At 42.1% G+C, this 17,509-nt stretch overlaps 1 protein-coding gene across 1 annotated transcript; it reads left to right on the top strand.

Moving 5' to 3' along the window:
• The first annotated feature begins 7,596 nt into the window (after positions 1 to 7,596).
• Positions 7,597 to 15,481, top strand: PLA2G2A (phospholipase A2 group IIA). The gene is made up of 4 exons (XM_064279934.1): positions 7,597 to 7,681; positions 11,907 to 12,249; positions 12,459 to 12,565; positions 15,339 to 15,481. Exons 1-4 carry the CDS (start codon positions 7,597 to 7,599, stop codon positions 15,479 to 15,481), a joined length of 678 nt encoding a protein of 225 aa, XP_064136004.1.
• Positions 15,482 to 17,509: the final 2,028 nt, after the last annotated feature.

Raw genomic sequence — 17,509 nt, 5'->3', positions numbered from 1 at the left:
CGATAAAACTGTTGAAGAACTCAAAAAAATTATGCAAGAACATAGTGGAAAAATTAATAAGTTGCAAGAATCCATAGAGAGACAACATGTAGAAATCCAAAAGATTAACAATAAAATTACAGAATTAGACAACGCAATAGGAAGTCGGAGGAGCAGACTCGAGCAATTAGAATGCAGACTGGGACATCTGGAGGACCAGGGAATCAACACCAACATAGCTGAAAAAAAATCAGACAAAAGAATTAAACAAAATGAAGAAACCCTAAGAATTATGTGGGACTCTATCAAGAAGGATAACCTGCGGGTGATTGGAGTCCCAGAACAGGGAGGGGAGACAGAAAACACAGAGAAAATAGTTGAAGAACTCCTGACAGAAAACTTCCCTGACATCATGAAAGACGAAAGGATATCTATCCAAGACGCTCATCAAACCCCATTTAAGATTGATCCAAAAAGAAAAACACCAAGACATATTGTCATCAAACTCACCAAAACCAAAGATAAACAGAAAATTTTAAAAGCAGCCAGGGAGAAAAGAAAGGTTTCCTTCAAGGGAGAATCAATAAGAATAAGTTCAGACTACTCAGCAGAAACCATGCAGGCAAGAAGGGAATGGGACGACATATACAGAACACTGAAGGAGAAAAACTGCCAGCCAAGGATCATATATCCAGCAAAACTCTCTCTGAAATATGAAGGCGAAATTAAGATATTTACAGACAAACACAAGTTTAGAGAATTTACAAAAACCAAACCAAAGCTACAAGAAATACTAAAGGATATTGTTTGGTCGGAGAACCAATAGTATCAGATATCAGCACAACACAAGGTCACAAAACAGAACGTCCTGATATCAACTCAAATAGGGAAATCACAAAAACAAACAAATTAAGATTAATTAAAAAAAAAATACACATAACAGGGAATCATGGAAGTCAATAGGTAAAAGATCACAATAATCAAAAAGAGGGACTAAATACAGGAGGCATTGAACTGCCATATGGAGAGTGATACAAGGCGATATAGAACAATAAAAGTTAGGTATTTACTTAGAAAAATAGGGGTAAATAATAAGGTAACCACAAAAAGGTATAACAACTCTATAACTCAAAAGCCAAGAAAAACGTAACGACTCAACTAACATAAAGTCAAACACTATGAAAATGAGGATCTCACAATTTACTAAGAAAAACGCCTCAGCACAAAAAAGTATGTGGAAAAATGAAATTGTCAACAACACACATAAAAAGGCATCAAAATGACAGCACTAAAAATTTATCTATAATTACCCTGAATGTAAATGGACTAAATGCACCAATAAAGAGACAGAGAGTCTCGGACTGGATAAAGAAACACGATCCATCTATATGCTGCCTACAAGAGACACACCTTAGACTTAGAGACACAAACCAACTAAAACTCAAAGGATGGAAAAAAGTATATCAAGGAAACAATAAGCAAAAAAGAAGAGGAGTAGCAATATTAATTTCTGACAAAATAGACTTTAGACTTAAATCCACCACAAAGGATAAAGAAGGACACTATATAATGATAAAAGGGACAATTGATCAGGAAGACATAACCATATTAAATATTTATGCACCCAATGACAGGGCTGCAAGATACATAAATCAAATTTTAACAGAATTGAAAAGTGAGATAGATACCTCCACAATTATACTAGAAGACTTCAACACACCACTTTCGGAGAAGGATAGGACATCCAGTAAGAAGCTCAATAGAGACACGGAAGACCTAATTACAACAATCAAGCAACTTGACCTCATTGACTTATACAGAAATCTCCACCCAACTGCGGCAAAATATACTTTTTTTTCTAGCGCACATGGAACATTCTCTAGAATAGACCACATATTAGGTCATAAAACAAACCTTTGCAGAATCCAAAACATTGAAATATTACAAAGCATCTTCTCAGACCACAAGGCAATAAAACTAGAGATCAATAACAGAAAAACTAGGGAAAAGAAATCCAATACTTGGAAAATGAACAATACCCTCCTGAAAAAAGACTGGGGTATAGAAGACATCAAGGAGGGAATAAGGAAATTCATAGAAAGCAACGAGAATGAAAATACTTCCTATCAAAACCTCTGGGACACAGCAAAAGCAGTGCTCAGAGGCCAATTTATATCGATAAATGCACACATACAAAAAGAAAAAAGAGCCAAAATCAGAGAACTGTCCCTACAACTTGAACAAAGAGAAAGTGAGCAACAAAAGAATCCATCAGGCACCAGAAGAAAACAAATAATAAAAATTAGAGCTGAACTAAATGAATTAGAGAACAGAAAAACAAATGAAAGAATTAACAAAGCCAAAAGCTGGTTCTTTGAAAAAATTAACAAAATTGATAAACCATTGGCTAGACTGACTAAAGAAATACAGGAAAGGAAACAAATAACCCGAATAAGAAACGAGAAGGACCACATCACAACAGAACCAAATGAAATTAAAAGTATCATTTCAGATTATTATGAAAAATTGTACTCTAAAAAATTTGAAAACCTAGAAGAAATGGATGAATTCCTGGAAAAACACTACCTACCTAAACTAACACATTCAGAAGTAGAACAACTAAATAGACCCATAACAAAAAAAGAGATTGAAACGGTAATCAAAAAACTCCCAACAAAAAAAAGCCCTGGCCCGGACGGCTTCACTGCAGAGTTCTACCAAACTTTCAGAGAAGAGTTAACACCACTACTTCTGAAGGTATTCCAAAGCATAGAAAATGACGGAATACTACCCAACTCATTCTATGAAGCTACCATCTCCCTGATACCAAAACCAGGTAAAGACATTACAAAAAAAGAAAATTATAGACCTATATACCTCATGAACATAGATGCAAAAATCCTCAACAAAATTCTAGCCAATAGAATCCAATAACACATCAAAAAAATAATTCACCCTGATCAAGTGGGATTTATACCAGGTATGCAAGGCTGGTTTAATATCAGAAAAACCATTAATGTAATCCATCACATAAATAAAACAAAAGACAAACACCACATGATCTTATCAATTGATGCAGAAAAGGCATTTGACAAAGTCCAACACCCATTTATGATAAAAACTCTTACCAAAATAGGAATTGAAAGAAAATTCCTCAACATAATAAAGGACATCTATGCAAAGCCAACAGCCAATATCACTCTAAATGGAGAGAGCCTGAAAGCATTTCCCTTGAGAACGGAAACCAGACAAGGATGCCCTTTATCACCGCTCTTATTCAACATCGTGCTGGAAGTCCTAGCCAGGGCAATTAGGCCAGACGAAGAAATAAAAGGTATCCGGATTGGCAAGGAAGAAGTAAAGTTATCACTATTTGCAGATGACATGATTATATACACAGAAAACCCTAAGGAATCCTCCAGAAAACTACTGAAACTAATAGAAGAGTTTGGCAGAGTCTCAGGTTATAAAATAAACATACAAAAATCACTTGGATTCCTCTACATCAACAAAAAGAACACCGAAGAGGAAATAACCAAATCAATACCATTCACAGTAGCCCCCAAGAAGATAAGATACTTAGGAATAAATCTTACCAAGGATGCAAAAGACCTATACAAAGAAAACTACAAAGCTCTACTACAAGAAATTCAAAAGGACATACTTAAGTGGAAAAACTTACCTTGCTCATGGATAGGAAGACTTAACATAGTAAAAATGTCTATTCTACCAAAAGCCATCTATACATTTAACGCACTTCCGATCCAAATTCCAATGTCATATTTTAAGGGGATAGAGAAACAAATCACCAATTTCATATGGAAGGGAAAGAAGCCCCGGATAAGCAAAGCATTACTGAAAAAGAAGAAGAAAGTGGGAGGCCTCACTTTACCTGACTTCAGAACCTATTATACAGCCACAGTAGTCAAAACAGCCTGGTACTGGTACAACAACAGGCACATAGACCAATGGAACAGAATTGAGAACCCAGACATAGATCCATCCACGTATGAGCAGCTGATATTTGACAAAGGACCAGTGTCAATTAATTGGGGAAAAGATAGCCTTTTTAACAAATGGTACTGGCATAACTGGATATCCATTTGCAAAAAAATGAAACAGGACCCATACCTCACACCACGCACAAAAACTAACTCCAAGTGGATCAAAGACCTAAACATAAAGACTAAAACGATAAAGATCGTGGAAGAAAAAATTGGGACAACCCTAGGAGCCCTAATACAAGGTATAAACAGAATACAAAACATTACCAAAAATGATGAAGAGAAACCCGATAACTGGGAGCTCCTAAAAATCAAACACCTATGCTCATCTAAAGACTTCTCCAAAAGAGTAAAAAGACCACCTACAGATTGGGAAAGAATTTTCAGCTATGACATCTCCGACCAGTGCCTGATCTCTAAAATCTACATGATTCTGTCAAAACTCAACCACAAAAAGACAAACAACCCAATCAAGAAGTGGGCAAAGGATATGAACACACATTTCACTAAGGAAGATATTCAGGCAGCCAACAGATACATGAGAAAATGCTCTCGATCATTAGAGAAATGCAAATTAAAACTACGATGAGATTTCATCTCACACCAGCAAGGCTGGCATTAATCCAAAAAACACAAAATAATAAATGTTGGAGAGGCTGCAGAGAGATTGGAACTCTCATACACTGCTGGTGGGAATGTAAAATGGTACAACCACTTTGGAAATCTATCTGGCGTTATCTTAAACAGTTAGAAATAGAACTACCATACAACCCAGAAATCCCACTCCTGGGAATATACCCTAGAGATACAAGAGCCTTCATACAAACAGATATATGCACACCCATGTTTATTGCAGCTCTGTTTACAATAGCAAAAAGTTGGAAGCAACCAAGGTGTCCATCAACGGATGAATGGGTAAATAAATTGTGGTATATTCACACAATGGAATACTACGCATCGATAAAGAACAGTGACGAATCTGTGAAACATTTCATAACATGGAGGAACCTGGAAGGCATTATGCTGAGCGAAATTAGTCAGAGGCAAAAGGACAAATATTGTATAAGACCACTATTATAAAATCTTGAGAATAGTAAACCTGAGAAGAACACATACTATTGTGGTTACGAGAGGGGGAGGGAGGGAGGGTGGGAGAGGGTTTTTTATTGATTAATCAGTAGATAAGAACTGCTTTAGGTGAAGGGAAAGATAACGCTCAATACATGGAAGGTCAGCTCAATTGGACTGGACCAAAAGCAAAGAAGTTTCCGGGATAAAATGAATGCTTCAAAGGTCAGCGGAGCAAGGGCTGGGGTCTGGGGAGCATGGTTTGCGGGGACTTCTAAGTCAATTGGCAAAATAATTCTATTATGAAATCATTCTGCATCCCACTTTGAAATGTGGCATCTGGGGTCTTAAATGCTAACAAGCGGCCATCTAAGATGCATCAATTGGTCTCAACCCACCTGGGGCAAAGGAAAATGAAGAACACCAAGGCCACACGACAACTAAGAGCCCAAGAGACAGAAAGGGCCTCATGAACCAGAGACCTACATCATCCTGAGACCAGAAGAACTAGTTGGTGCCCGGCCACAATCGATGACTGCCCTGACAGGGAGCACAGCAGAGGACCCCTGAGGGAGCAGGAGATCAGCGGGATACAGACTCCAAATTCTCATAAAAAGACCATACTTAATGGTCTGACTGAGACTAGAGGAATCCTGGCGGCCATGGTCCCCAGACCTTCTGTTGGCACAGGACAGGAACCATCCCCGAAGACAACTCATCAGACATGAAAGGGACTGGACAGCGGGTGGGAGAGAGATGCTGATGAAGAGTGAGCTAATTATATCAGGTGGTCACTTGAGATTGTGTTGGCATCTCTTGTCTGGAGGGGGGATGGGAGGATAGAGAGCAAGGGAAGCCGGCAAAATTGTCAAGAAAGGAGAGACTGAAAGCGCTGACTCAAGAGGGGGAGAGCAAGTGGGAGTAGGGAGTGAGATGTATGTAAACTTATATGTGACAGACTGATTGGATTTGTAAACGTGCACTTGAAGCTTAATGAAAGTTATAAAAAAAATAAATAAAAATAAAAGCACAGTTAAAGCAAAAAAAAAAAAAAAAAAAGGGGCAGTGCATTCTTAGAAGTTCTGGAGAAGCCAGCCCTAGGCTGAGTTTCCAGAAAAGACTCCCCAGTCACATCTCAGAACTGCTCTGTTAACGGAGCCGCAGCCTCTGCCACAACTGGAAGCCGCTCATCAAATCACGAAGCCGTTGCTACCGCTTCCACCACCCGAAGCATGTCTCCACCACTACTATCTACACCAGCAAATCAATGCCTCATGTCCTGCCCTTTTCCCATTCATTCAATTCTGATTTCAAATCTCACACAAATGTATCTGAGAGACAGGATCTTAAAATACATGGAACTTTACATGCAAAGAAATCTTAGAAATGTAGAAAGTTTTAACTTTCCAGCCTCTGTAGCACAGGTAGGTACACTAGAAGGAGTTGAAATAGATGTTGAGTGAGTCAGTCCATAGATATCTCATAGTCCATCCCTTTTTTTATTCAAGTGCCATACATACCCTTCTTCCCCTTTTAGTGCCTCACTTCCAATTAAGTGATTCCCCCTTTGAGCCTATTGTGCCAGTGACACGAAGATACCAAATGACCATGTGGTAATCTTAACTTCAGCTTAATTGAATCAATTTTGCATGTCCTAGTGAAGGTATTCCTCACCTGGGTACTAATATTTTTAAATCAATAGAATCCAAAGTTGCATGGATGGAAAACAAACATTTTGCAAGAAGTCATGACGTACATTAGTGCCATGCCCACCTCAAGCCCTTGGGTCCTAGATCCATGTATTCTTGGCTATAGGAGAAATAGCATCAAACATTGGTTGTTGACTCAGAGCATATATCACAACCCACAGGCTAGCGTCTCGATATTGCCAACTTTTGTCTCCCAAATGATGAGTTCTACAAGGTCAAATGCTTCTGGGTGATGGGGTACATGGGAATACTAGCAAATGCTAAAAGTATCAAATATTCCTTGACTTCATTTCTTCTACAATGATTCCCTAGGTTAGAAGCCATGTTGTGTGCATGACAGTGAATAAAGCATTTAGTAAATTAATATCTGAGATGCTGACAGAGCATTATGATAATGAGAAGCATATTTGCATATAAAATAATTGTTTATTTGAATGAAGAAAATAACTCCCTCCACCATGTTGGCAGTGATCCAATATAATTGTCAGGTGATTGTCCTCACTGAGATATGATGTCATTTTAGAGGCTCAGAATTAGTCTCAGAGGTATTCAGATTAGCTGTGGAAGGGAGAAGGCTTTGTCGGTGCACCCATGCAAAACCTCCACCCATACAACCAGTTACCAGCACCAGTTGCTATCAAGTCTTTTCTGACTCATGGTAACCCCACGTGTAGTGCAGTAGAACTATGCTCCATAGTTTTTTCAGTGGTGGAGTTTTTGGAAGTAGATTTCCAGGCCTTTCTGCTGAGGTGCCTTGGGTGGACTCAAATCTCCAACTTTCGGTTAGCAGCCAAGAGTGTTAACTGTTTGCACCACCCAGGGACCACCCTACCTCCATGACTGCTTTATTCATTACCCCTTTGATCGAGCATTGGGGTGGCAGAGAAAAGAAGCTGATTGACATCCATACAGCCATGCACGGTAAAAGTGTACTGCTGTTTCTGCTAGGTGAAAGCAACTGCTCCTCTCTTTGAAATAGAGAAAGAAAACATTTAATAATGCATATCTGTATTTTGGGTGTCAGGGGCTGAGTTGATTTGCTCAGGGAGAAGACTAAAGATGGAATTACAGCTTCAAATGGAGTTAAAACATATATAAATTCCAATAACCCATGGTCACCCTCCAAGATTCATCTGTCTTCTGCACAGAATAAACAAGCCAGTTAAATGCATTTGGGGTATTTAGATAATCTGAGCCTATCTAAGTATGCCCATTCTAATTCTTGGGGTCTATTTTTCTCCCAGTCAATACTCTAACTTGCACATAAGAAAGTTGATGAGGCTGAGAATTCCACCCATATTATCATTCCATAACCTGATATAATAAATGGCATGACTAGTTTTTTGCTACATTAGCCCAAGGCCGCAAAAGATAAAAGATTATTTTACGGCGGCCATACAAGTTTTCCTTGTCATCAGTCCATATTATGAGATAGAACTTGAAAACTCTGAGCTTATCATTTTCTTTCTTTAAACTCTCTAAAACGGAGAAATTCAACCCACTGCACAGTCTTTGTTTTTTTATGACAATAGTTTATTCCAGCAGTTACTCCATGTGACAAAGCCTGCTTTGGATTCTTTCCAAGTGGCCACAGGTGATATTTAGTAACTGTTTCAGCACTGCACGTCGTGGACTACCACTGGCCAATCCTATAGTACTGTTGGGTTCCTCACTATCATCAAACACAACCAGATAAAATAACCAATTTCACATTATCATTTCTTGAGAGTCTTTATTTGCAACCATTCCTGGTACCAATTGCTATATCAGCCAGAGTTCACTTTAGCTAATATAAACTGGGAGGGATTAAAAGCTTCGAGAAACAGACTATGTAAACTGAGCTTTTAAAAACAACTCTCAAAGCCACACCTCGCAACCGAGCCACAGAGGTAACTTGTGCCCCTGACACAATCAGGAAGCTGACTTGTCAAATTAAGAAGCTGCTGCTCAATGGCCGTCCTAGGCACAACAATTGGTCTCTATTCACCTAGAGCAACAGAGGAAGAAGGAGAGTCAGGAATAGGAAGAAGAAATGAAATGTGTGGCTAACTGACCTCATGAACAACTCTCTCCTTCACCATACACCAAAAGAACTGAATGGTACCTGAGTACCGTTACTGAACATTTTGATTAAAGATTCTATATAAGACTCCTGGTCAAAAGGGAGAAATGCAGAGCATAATTTCAAATTCTTATAGATTCCAGACTTTCTGGAGCCATGGAGCCTGGCAGAAGCCAAAAAATAGTGCCCTGAAATAATCTTTCAACCTTGAACCAAAAATATCCCCTGAAGTCTTCCTTAAACTAAACAACAGCTTAGCTTAATTAGTAAGAATGTCTGCCTTGATCATTGTTCTCTTATAAGATTTATATGAAATCAAATTGACAACAGCTATTGAAAAGATTAGCTAGGAACCTTAGAACCCAATGAGTTTACATTAATGAGGGAGAAACAATTCAGAATCGGAGGGTGAGAATGGTTGCACAGCTTGAAGAATGTAGTCAATCAATGCCACCCAATTATTCATTGAAATTGTTGAATGTCACTGAAATTATTGAATTGGTGTATATTTGGCTGTGTATATTCTCAGCAGAAGGAGCCCTGGTTGCACAGTGGTTAAAATCTTGGCTGCTAACTCAAAGGTCAGTGGTCTAAACCCACCAGCAGCTTCATGGGAGAAAGACGTGGCAATCTGTTCCTGTAAAGGTTACAGCCTTGGATTAGATAAGCCCATAAAAAAACAATAACATACAAGACCAAATGGTCACACCAGCCCGGTGGCAAGGGTGAGAAAGGAGAAGGGGATAGGAAAGTTGGAGGAATGGAAATGGGGAACCCAAGGTTGAGAAGTGGAGAATGTTGACATATCACTGGGTTGGCAACCAATCTCACAAAAAATTGCTATATTAATTATTTAATGAGAAATAATTTTCTCTGTAAACCGTCATTGAAAGCACAGTAAAACAAGTGATTACCATATCTAAAAAAAAGATTACATCCTTGGAAATCATATGGAATAGTTCTACTCTATCCTACAGGGTTGCTATGTGTCAGAATTGACTCAACAGCAATGGGTTTATTCTCAACAACAGTAACAATAAAAATTAAGTAAATTATGTTTAAAAAAGGAGAAGAAGCTGGTGCTGCTTGAGCCTCTGCTCTTGAGTCACAACTTCTCTGCTACAAACTGAACCAGCAAAATGGGTGCCTTATACCCTGATCCTTTCCCACTTAAATTAGTTCTGAATTCGAGTCTCATACAGCTGTATCTTATTTACAGAACTTAAGTCTAGTCCAGAAAACTAGCTACAAATGAGACCAGAAATTGCAGTTGTTAGCATTCTAGCCTGGGAGCTTGCTGAGAAATCTAAGAAAATCTAATGGGGTTTTCACTGGCTGATCTTTATAATCAGATCTCCAGGCCTTTCTTCCTAGTCTGGAAGCCCTGCTGAAACTTGTCCCTCACGGGTGACCAGGCTGGTATTTGAAATAATGGTGTCATCTTAATGCTCCCAGCATTAAAACAACACATAAGCCACCACAGTATGACAAACGTACTTTGGACACATCATTGGAAAAACCAATCGCTAGAAAAGGACATCATTTGATAAAGTAGAGCATCAGTGAAAACAAAGGAAACCCTCAATTAGATGGATTGACACATTAGCCGAAACAATGGACTCAAACATATTAACGATCATGAAGATGGTACACCAGCAGGACTCGGGTCTAATCGTTATCCCCTCCCAAAGGGCTTGCACAGGGCCCGGAAGTTTGTAGAGATGTAGGTTGTGCTTGCTGTGAATGAATGAATGCATGCCCTCTTTCTTAGTCCCAGAAGCCACATTTAGCAGAAGAAAACAGCCACCTCCCCTCAGTCAATGGCACCACTGTCTCTGCAATGAGTCTCCAGCCTGAAACAGTTGACAGTCCCTGCTCACCCTAGAAGGTGGGTGCAGGCAGGTGATTGATGGTCATACCCAGAGCCAGTTTGGGAAATTTACTCAGTCAGGAGCTAAATCCATGGTAAACACTTCAAAATCTCTTGAAATTTATTCTGGTACCTGTCCAATGACACAAAAGTTTTTTCCATCCTCAGTTCTGTCCTGCCAGCTGCTGAGGGGAAAGGGTGGGGATTTACCAGGAGCATAAATGTGCCAAACTGTGAGTCCACCTACTGACCCTGCCCTCATTCCCACCCCTCACCACTCCCAGCCTCCCAGAGGAAGTAGCTATTTAAGGAGAGCTGGAGTTTGGAATAGACATGACAGTCACTTGGAGGTATGGGCTCTGACATCCTGTGAGAGGTAAATACCCAGAAATTAATGCCCACTCGCTGACTCGGAGAGTAACTGTGTTGTGTATCTGGACGCATATGTGTGCATGCATGCATAGATGGACATGTAAGTGCACATGCATGCGTGTGCAGGGTTTGTTGTGTACAAGAGGGTATATTACACCGGGGTGTTGTGTGGGTCTGTGAGTGTGTTGTATGGAAGGACGCTTGCACAAGTGTTTGAGTGCAAAAGAGTGAGTGTGTGTGTGTGAGAGAGAGAGCATGTGTCTGTGTATGTGTCTGTGTGTAAGGGGTTAGAAAGTCTTCCAAAGAGAGGGTACTGGAGAAAAATATTGGGATCAGACTCCCTGGATGGAATTACCAAGCCTTGAGTTCAGTGTGGGGACATGCAACATGTGTCTAACGGGGCAGACACAGCTTTGACCTTGGGAAATTCCCTGTCGTTGGGAAGAACGTGGTCCCAACCTCCCAGGAACTCTCCATTTGAAGAGGATTGTGGGCATTTCATTAGTGTATTATGTGGGATCTAGCTGGCTCTGAGGGCTTGTGTGCATGAAACTGCTCAACGGAGTTGGGAAGTCAGGAGTGCGTGCGTGTCTGCATGCATCACTGGAGAGCTCTCCTGTACACCTTGTGTGTGATGAAGGGTGTCACCCTTCTGTGTGCTCCTTTGCAAAACCCAATCTCCAGGGTTGGTGAATGTGAGTAGGAGAGCACAGGGCCAAAGAAAGAATCTGGGGACCACCTGGGAGAGAAATATAGAAAAACCCACCTGCACTTCTCCCTCACAGAACTCTCAGCATGAAGACCCTCCTGCTGTTGGTAGTAATCATGGCCTTGGGTAAGAGCTGACCCTGATCTTGACCCTAAGGGGGACAGGCCAGGGGAAGAAGCAACCCCATCTCCCAGTTTTCCTTCTCATGGCAGCAAGGCCTCTCCAAGGGGGACAGGGATAGAGACCAGCAGGGTGGAGAAAGGGAGTGAAGAGAGGGGCAGGGAGGCAGGACACAGGGCCCAGTCCCCAACAGCAACCAGTTTCCTTCCAGGCCTGCTGCAAGTCCAGGGGAGTTTACTGGATTTCCGAAAAATGATCCGGTTGGTAACAGGAAAGGAAGCTACATCCAGCTATGGTTTCTATGGTTGCCACTGTGGTGTTGGTGGCAAAGGATCCCCCAAGGATGCGACAGATCGGTGAGGCCACTCTTCATCTCTCTCCCCTCTGCTCACTGCTGCCACATAACACCAGGGAGTCGAGGCTGGAAACACAGCCAGCAGGGTGGAAACTCTGCTCTAGGCTCCAGAGTAACCATGTCTCTCCAGGGTAAAGGAGGTGAGAGCCGGGGAAGGCTAGCTCCTTTGAGCTGTGGGAAAGTGGCCCCAATGGGATGTCCTCATCACAGGTGCTGCGCTGAACACGACTGCTGCTATAAACGTCTGGAGAAACGTAGGTGTGGCACCAAATTTCTGAATTACAAGTTCACCAAGAGTGGAAGCCAAATTGTCTGTGGTAAGACACAGTTCTACGACCCCACACGGTTTCCTTATTCAGTGTCCACTGTGCTGAGTACTGGGCTGGGCACCAGATGTAGAAATACAGAGGGATATTGTCCCTGCCTCAAAGGCTCATAGTTGAGTGAGAGGTAAAGAAAATGAAAGCCCAATATGGTAAAGACTCCAATAGGAAATAAACAAAAAGAAGGAGCCCTTAACACAGCGTGAAGTTCCAGGGGGGTTCCTGAAAGTGGTGGCCTCTAGGCTGAGTCATAAACACTGTACAGGGATAGCCAAGGTGGATGAGCAGTACAGGAAGAGGCAACAACATAGTAAAAACCTGGAGTGTGCTCAGGGGAACTCAGGGGAACTGCAAGCAATTCTGTGTTGCTGAACAGAACCATGTGGGGAAAAGAAGGAGTGGTGAGAGGCAATGCTGGAGAGATAGCAAGGGGCTAGATCAAGACAATTAGGAGCAAAGGTGGTTCAGTAGTAGCATTCTCACCTTCCATGCAGGTTTGATTCCTGGCCAATACACCACATGCACAGCCACCACCCATCTGTTCGTGAAGGCTTACATGTTGCTGTGATGCTGAACAGGTTTCAGTGGACTTTCCAGAGTAAGATGGACTAGGAAGAAAGGTCTGGTGATCTACTTCTGAAAATCAGCCAATGAAAACTCTGTGGATCACAAGAATCTGATCCACGACCAATCATGGGGTTGACACAGGACCAGGCAGTGTTTCATTCATTTGTGCATGGGATTCCCATGAGTTCGGGTCCAACTCAATGACAGCTAACAACAAGAACAACAGATCAAGTAAGGCCTTCATGGCCATGTTCCATTTAGATTTTATCCTAAAGCAACTGTTGTTCTTTTTTGGTGCCATCAACTTGATTTTCAACTCATAGCAACCCCAGGTGAGAGAGTAGAATTTCCCAATAGTGTTTTCTAGGCTGTAATCTTTACGAGAGCAGATTGCCAGGTCTTTTCTCCCGTGCAGCCACTGGGTGAGTTCGAATCACCAACCTTTCAGTTAGCAGCCAAGCACTTAACCATTGCACCACCAAGATTCCATCTTAAAGCAAAAAGGAGGTATTAGCAAAGGAGTGACATGAGATTTGCATTTCTGGGAACTAACTGTGGCTGCAGGGTGGATGGAGACAGGATGGAAGGGGAACCTGTGAGAAGGCTATTACCGGAATCCAGACAAGAGATACTAGGATTTTGACATAAAACAATGGTGGTCAAAATGGAAAGGGTTGGACAATGAAATTAAGATGCGTTTGAGAGGTAGAATTATCTGAGTTTGGTGATTGACTGGGTAGGGGGTTAGAATAGGAAGGTGTTAAGTGGGCATGTGACTGTATGGATGGTAGTACCACAACTGAGATAAAGACCACAAGAAGAGGGCTTGGGCAGGGGCATGGGGTGAAGGAGGAGGAGTTTTGTTTGGGACACATTGAGTTGAAGGGGACTTGGAACACCCAGGAGATGACCAGCAGGCAGCTGGATGTGTGAACTTGCAGCTCAGGGGAAGGGTCTGCACTGGACGCATAAAATCAGGAGGCAGCAGCAGAACTGGACATGATCACCTGTTTAATGCTGAAGGGCCCAGAACGGAGATAGAGCAGGAATAATCAGAGAGGGAGGAGGAGAGCTGACAAAGGAGGATCAAAAAAGTTGGTAAGAAGATGATTGCAAGAAAGGAGGAGAAGATTAACAAGAGCCAGGTTAACAGAGGGGTTTGCCAAGGTAAGGATTGTCAAGAATCCTTTGGATTTAGAGGCAGGAAGGTCAGGAAGAGTTCAGTGAGAGCTGTCCCCATGAAGTGGTGAGGGCAAAGCCAGACTGGAGTGGGTTGGGGTATAAATGGAAATGAAGAAGTAGAGAGAGTAAGTACAGAAAATTATTTGGAGAAAGTTTTGCTCTGAAGGGGAAGAGAAGGATGAGCTGGTGGCTAGAAGGCTTTGCTCAATGTCCTCAGACAGCAGATCCATGAGCAGGATTTTTAAAAATCATGGACTCTCACTCAACACCCTGAGTTCTTTAGAATCAGAAGTGCTTTAGGATCATCTTGCCCATTATGACCTCTCCATAGGATCATGTATCTTCAGAAGGCTTTGAGTTGCAAGCATCAGGATAGTGGGGATGTATGAGTCTTGCATAACAAGAAGTCTGGAAGAGAGCAATGCCAGGCTGGGGCAGCTTCTCAACCATATTGTCAATATTGTTAGATACTGCTCTGCCATGTTGGCAGTACCTAACTTGTGGTGTCAAGACACAAGCTTCAGCTCCAAGCATCATGGCCTCACACTCCAAAAGAGGTTTTCCCATTGTACACGTCCCTTTTGAGGGAGGAAAATAATCCTTCCCAGAAGTTCTCAGCAGCTTCTCCTGTGACTCATTGGCCAGAATGGGGTCACATGTTAGCCAGAGATCAATCACTGCAAACTTGCTGGCTTACATCAATCAGGAGCCATTCTCAGGGGCTGGGCACTTGGCCCACTGGACAAATCTGTTAGCAAGAAGGAGAAAACAGTGGTAGTTAGGAAGGCATATAAAAGAGTCTTCCCATGTTTGGATGCTGTGTGTCTCCATCAGACTGGAAACTATCTTCCTGAGGGCAGGAATCCTGTCTCCATTAATCAGAAATATCTGAACATAGTTGCTTGTCTCCATCTAGGAACTTCTGGAGATCGAGGACTGTGTCTTCTCCCCCGGGGTTCCCAGAAGAAGTCATAAAGTATTAAACCCCTGTCCCATGTCTATTTTCTTGTGATTTCAGCAAAACAGGACTCCTGCAAGAGCCAGCTGTGTCAATGTGATAGAAATGCTGCCTACTGTTTTGCAAGAAACCAGAAGACCTATAATAAAAAGTTCCAGTACTACTCCAATGGGCAGTGCAGTGGGAAGACCCCCAGCTGCTGAAAGCTGCCTCTTTCCCCAGAGCCTCACCACCCAATGCTGAGTTTCCTTCTCTAACACCACCACTCCCTGCCCTGGCCAAGTCCCCTGGGAATGAAGAAAATACCTCTCTCCCATCCTAGAGACAAGCCGGGGGCTCCTCTTCTATCCTTGCCCAGAATGAGAAGCCAAAGCCTGGCTGATTTATGCCTGGCCCCTTCCTTCTCCTTCCTCAGTCAGCAGGAGATTTCTCTGATGGTAGCTTCTCTGATCTCCTCCTAGTCCAACTTCCTGCTTAGCTGGAGCATCTACAGTCCTGGGGGTCTCTTCTGAATAAAGCATTTCATTGGCAAACCGTATGCACACATTTGTGGGAATATGCACAAGTGCTCACAACACCTAGCAGTGTTTGGTTCTGTTGTACATAGGGCCGCTATGAGTCAGAGCCAACTCAGACTTCACAGAACCTAACAAGAAGATGTGTCAGCCTTAAACCAGGCATCCCCATGTGCACATGGCAGATATAGGCCAGCTGTGCACACATCTTGTTGCTGTTGTTGTTAGGTGCTGTCGAGTCATTTCCGACACATAGTGACCCTATGCACAACAGAAAAAAACACTGCCCAGTCCTGAGCCATCCTTACAATCGTTGCTATGCTTGAGCTCATTGTTGCAGTCCCTGTGTCAATCCTGGTTGAGGGTCTTCCTCTTTTCCGCTGACCCTGTACTCTGCCAAGCATGATGTCCTTCCCCAGGGACTGATCCCTCCTGACATCTAGGCACATGTTAATGTGAGGATGTGCAAATGTGTGCATGGTGTTCATCCCCTGCAGGGGCATTGAGAGTCTGAGCTCCAAGCATTCCAGTATAGTTGCATCTCCTCATCCCCGCTCATAGCTATGGGTGCCCACTCAGGCGTAACATTGGCTGGTACAGAAAGGGATGCTATGTCATGAGGGTGCACTCACTGTGTGCATGGGCTTATATAACTACATGTGTGCACCTTTCCATGTGCAAATATCTCCCTGTGTGTGTCCATGTGCCACAAAGATAATAACTGTTGAGAGTTGCACATAGCATACACACACATTATGTGGCAGGTATTATGAATTTAAACCCATTGCTGTGAAGTCGATTCCATTTCCATCATAGAGACACTATAGGACCGAGTAGATCTACCCCACACCATCCTCAGAATCATTGTTATGTTCAAGCTCACCGTTGGAGCCACTGTGTCAATCCATCTTGTTGAGGTGCTTCTTCTTTTTCCCTGACCCTCTACTTTACCAGGCATGATGTCCTTCACCAGGGACTGCTCCCTGCTGATAACACGCGCAAGGTATGTGAGACAAATTCTCACCATCCTAGCCACCAAGGAACATTCTGGATGTACTTCTTCCAGGAAGGCTTCTTCATTCTTCTGAAAGTCTGCTATAGTCAATATTCTTCACCAACAGCATAACTCAAAGGCATCAATTCTTCTTCAGTCTTTTTTATTCGTTGTCCAACTTAATCTTCAAAGTGACATCTTTGCTTTTTAAAACTTTAAAGAGGTCTTTTACAGGAGATATGCTCATTGCAATATGTCGTTTGATTTCTTCACTGCTGCTTACATGGGCATTCATTGTGGATCCAAGTAAAATGAAATCCCTGACAGCGTCCATATTTTCTCTGTTTATCATGATGTTGCTTTTTGGTCCAGCTGTGAGGATTTTTGTTTTCTTTATGTTGAGGTGTAATCCATACTGAAGGCTGTGGTCTTTGGTCTTCATCAGAAAGTGCTCAAGTCTTCTTTGCTTTCAGCAAGTGAAGTTGTGTTATCTGCATATAGCAAGTTGTTAATGAGTCTTCTTCCAAGCCTCATGCCACTTTCTCCTTCAGATAATCCAGCTTCTCAAATTATTTGCTCAGCATACAGACTGAATAGGTATAGTGAAATGATACAACAATGATGCACACGTTTCCTAATCTTAAACCACGTAGTATCTCCTTTTTCTGTTTGAATGACTTCCTCTTGGTCTACGTATAGGTTCTGCATGAGCACAATTAAGT

Source organism: Loxodonta africana, chromosome 3, assembly GCF_030014295.1.
Source record: "Loxodonta africana isolate mLoxAfr1 chromosome 3, mLoxAfr1.hap2, whole genome shotgun sequence".
Classification (NCBI taxonomy): domain Eukaryota; kingdom Metazoa; phylum Chordata; class Mammalia; order Proboscidea; family Elephantidae; genus Loxodonta; species Loxodonta africana.
This window is presented reverse-complemented; position numbering and strand designations above follow the sequence as displayed.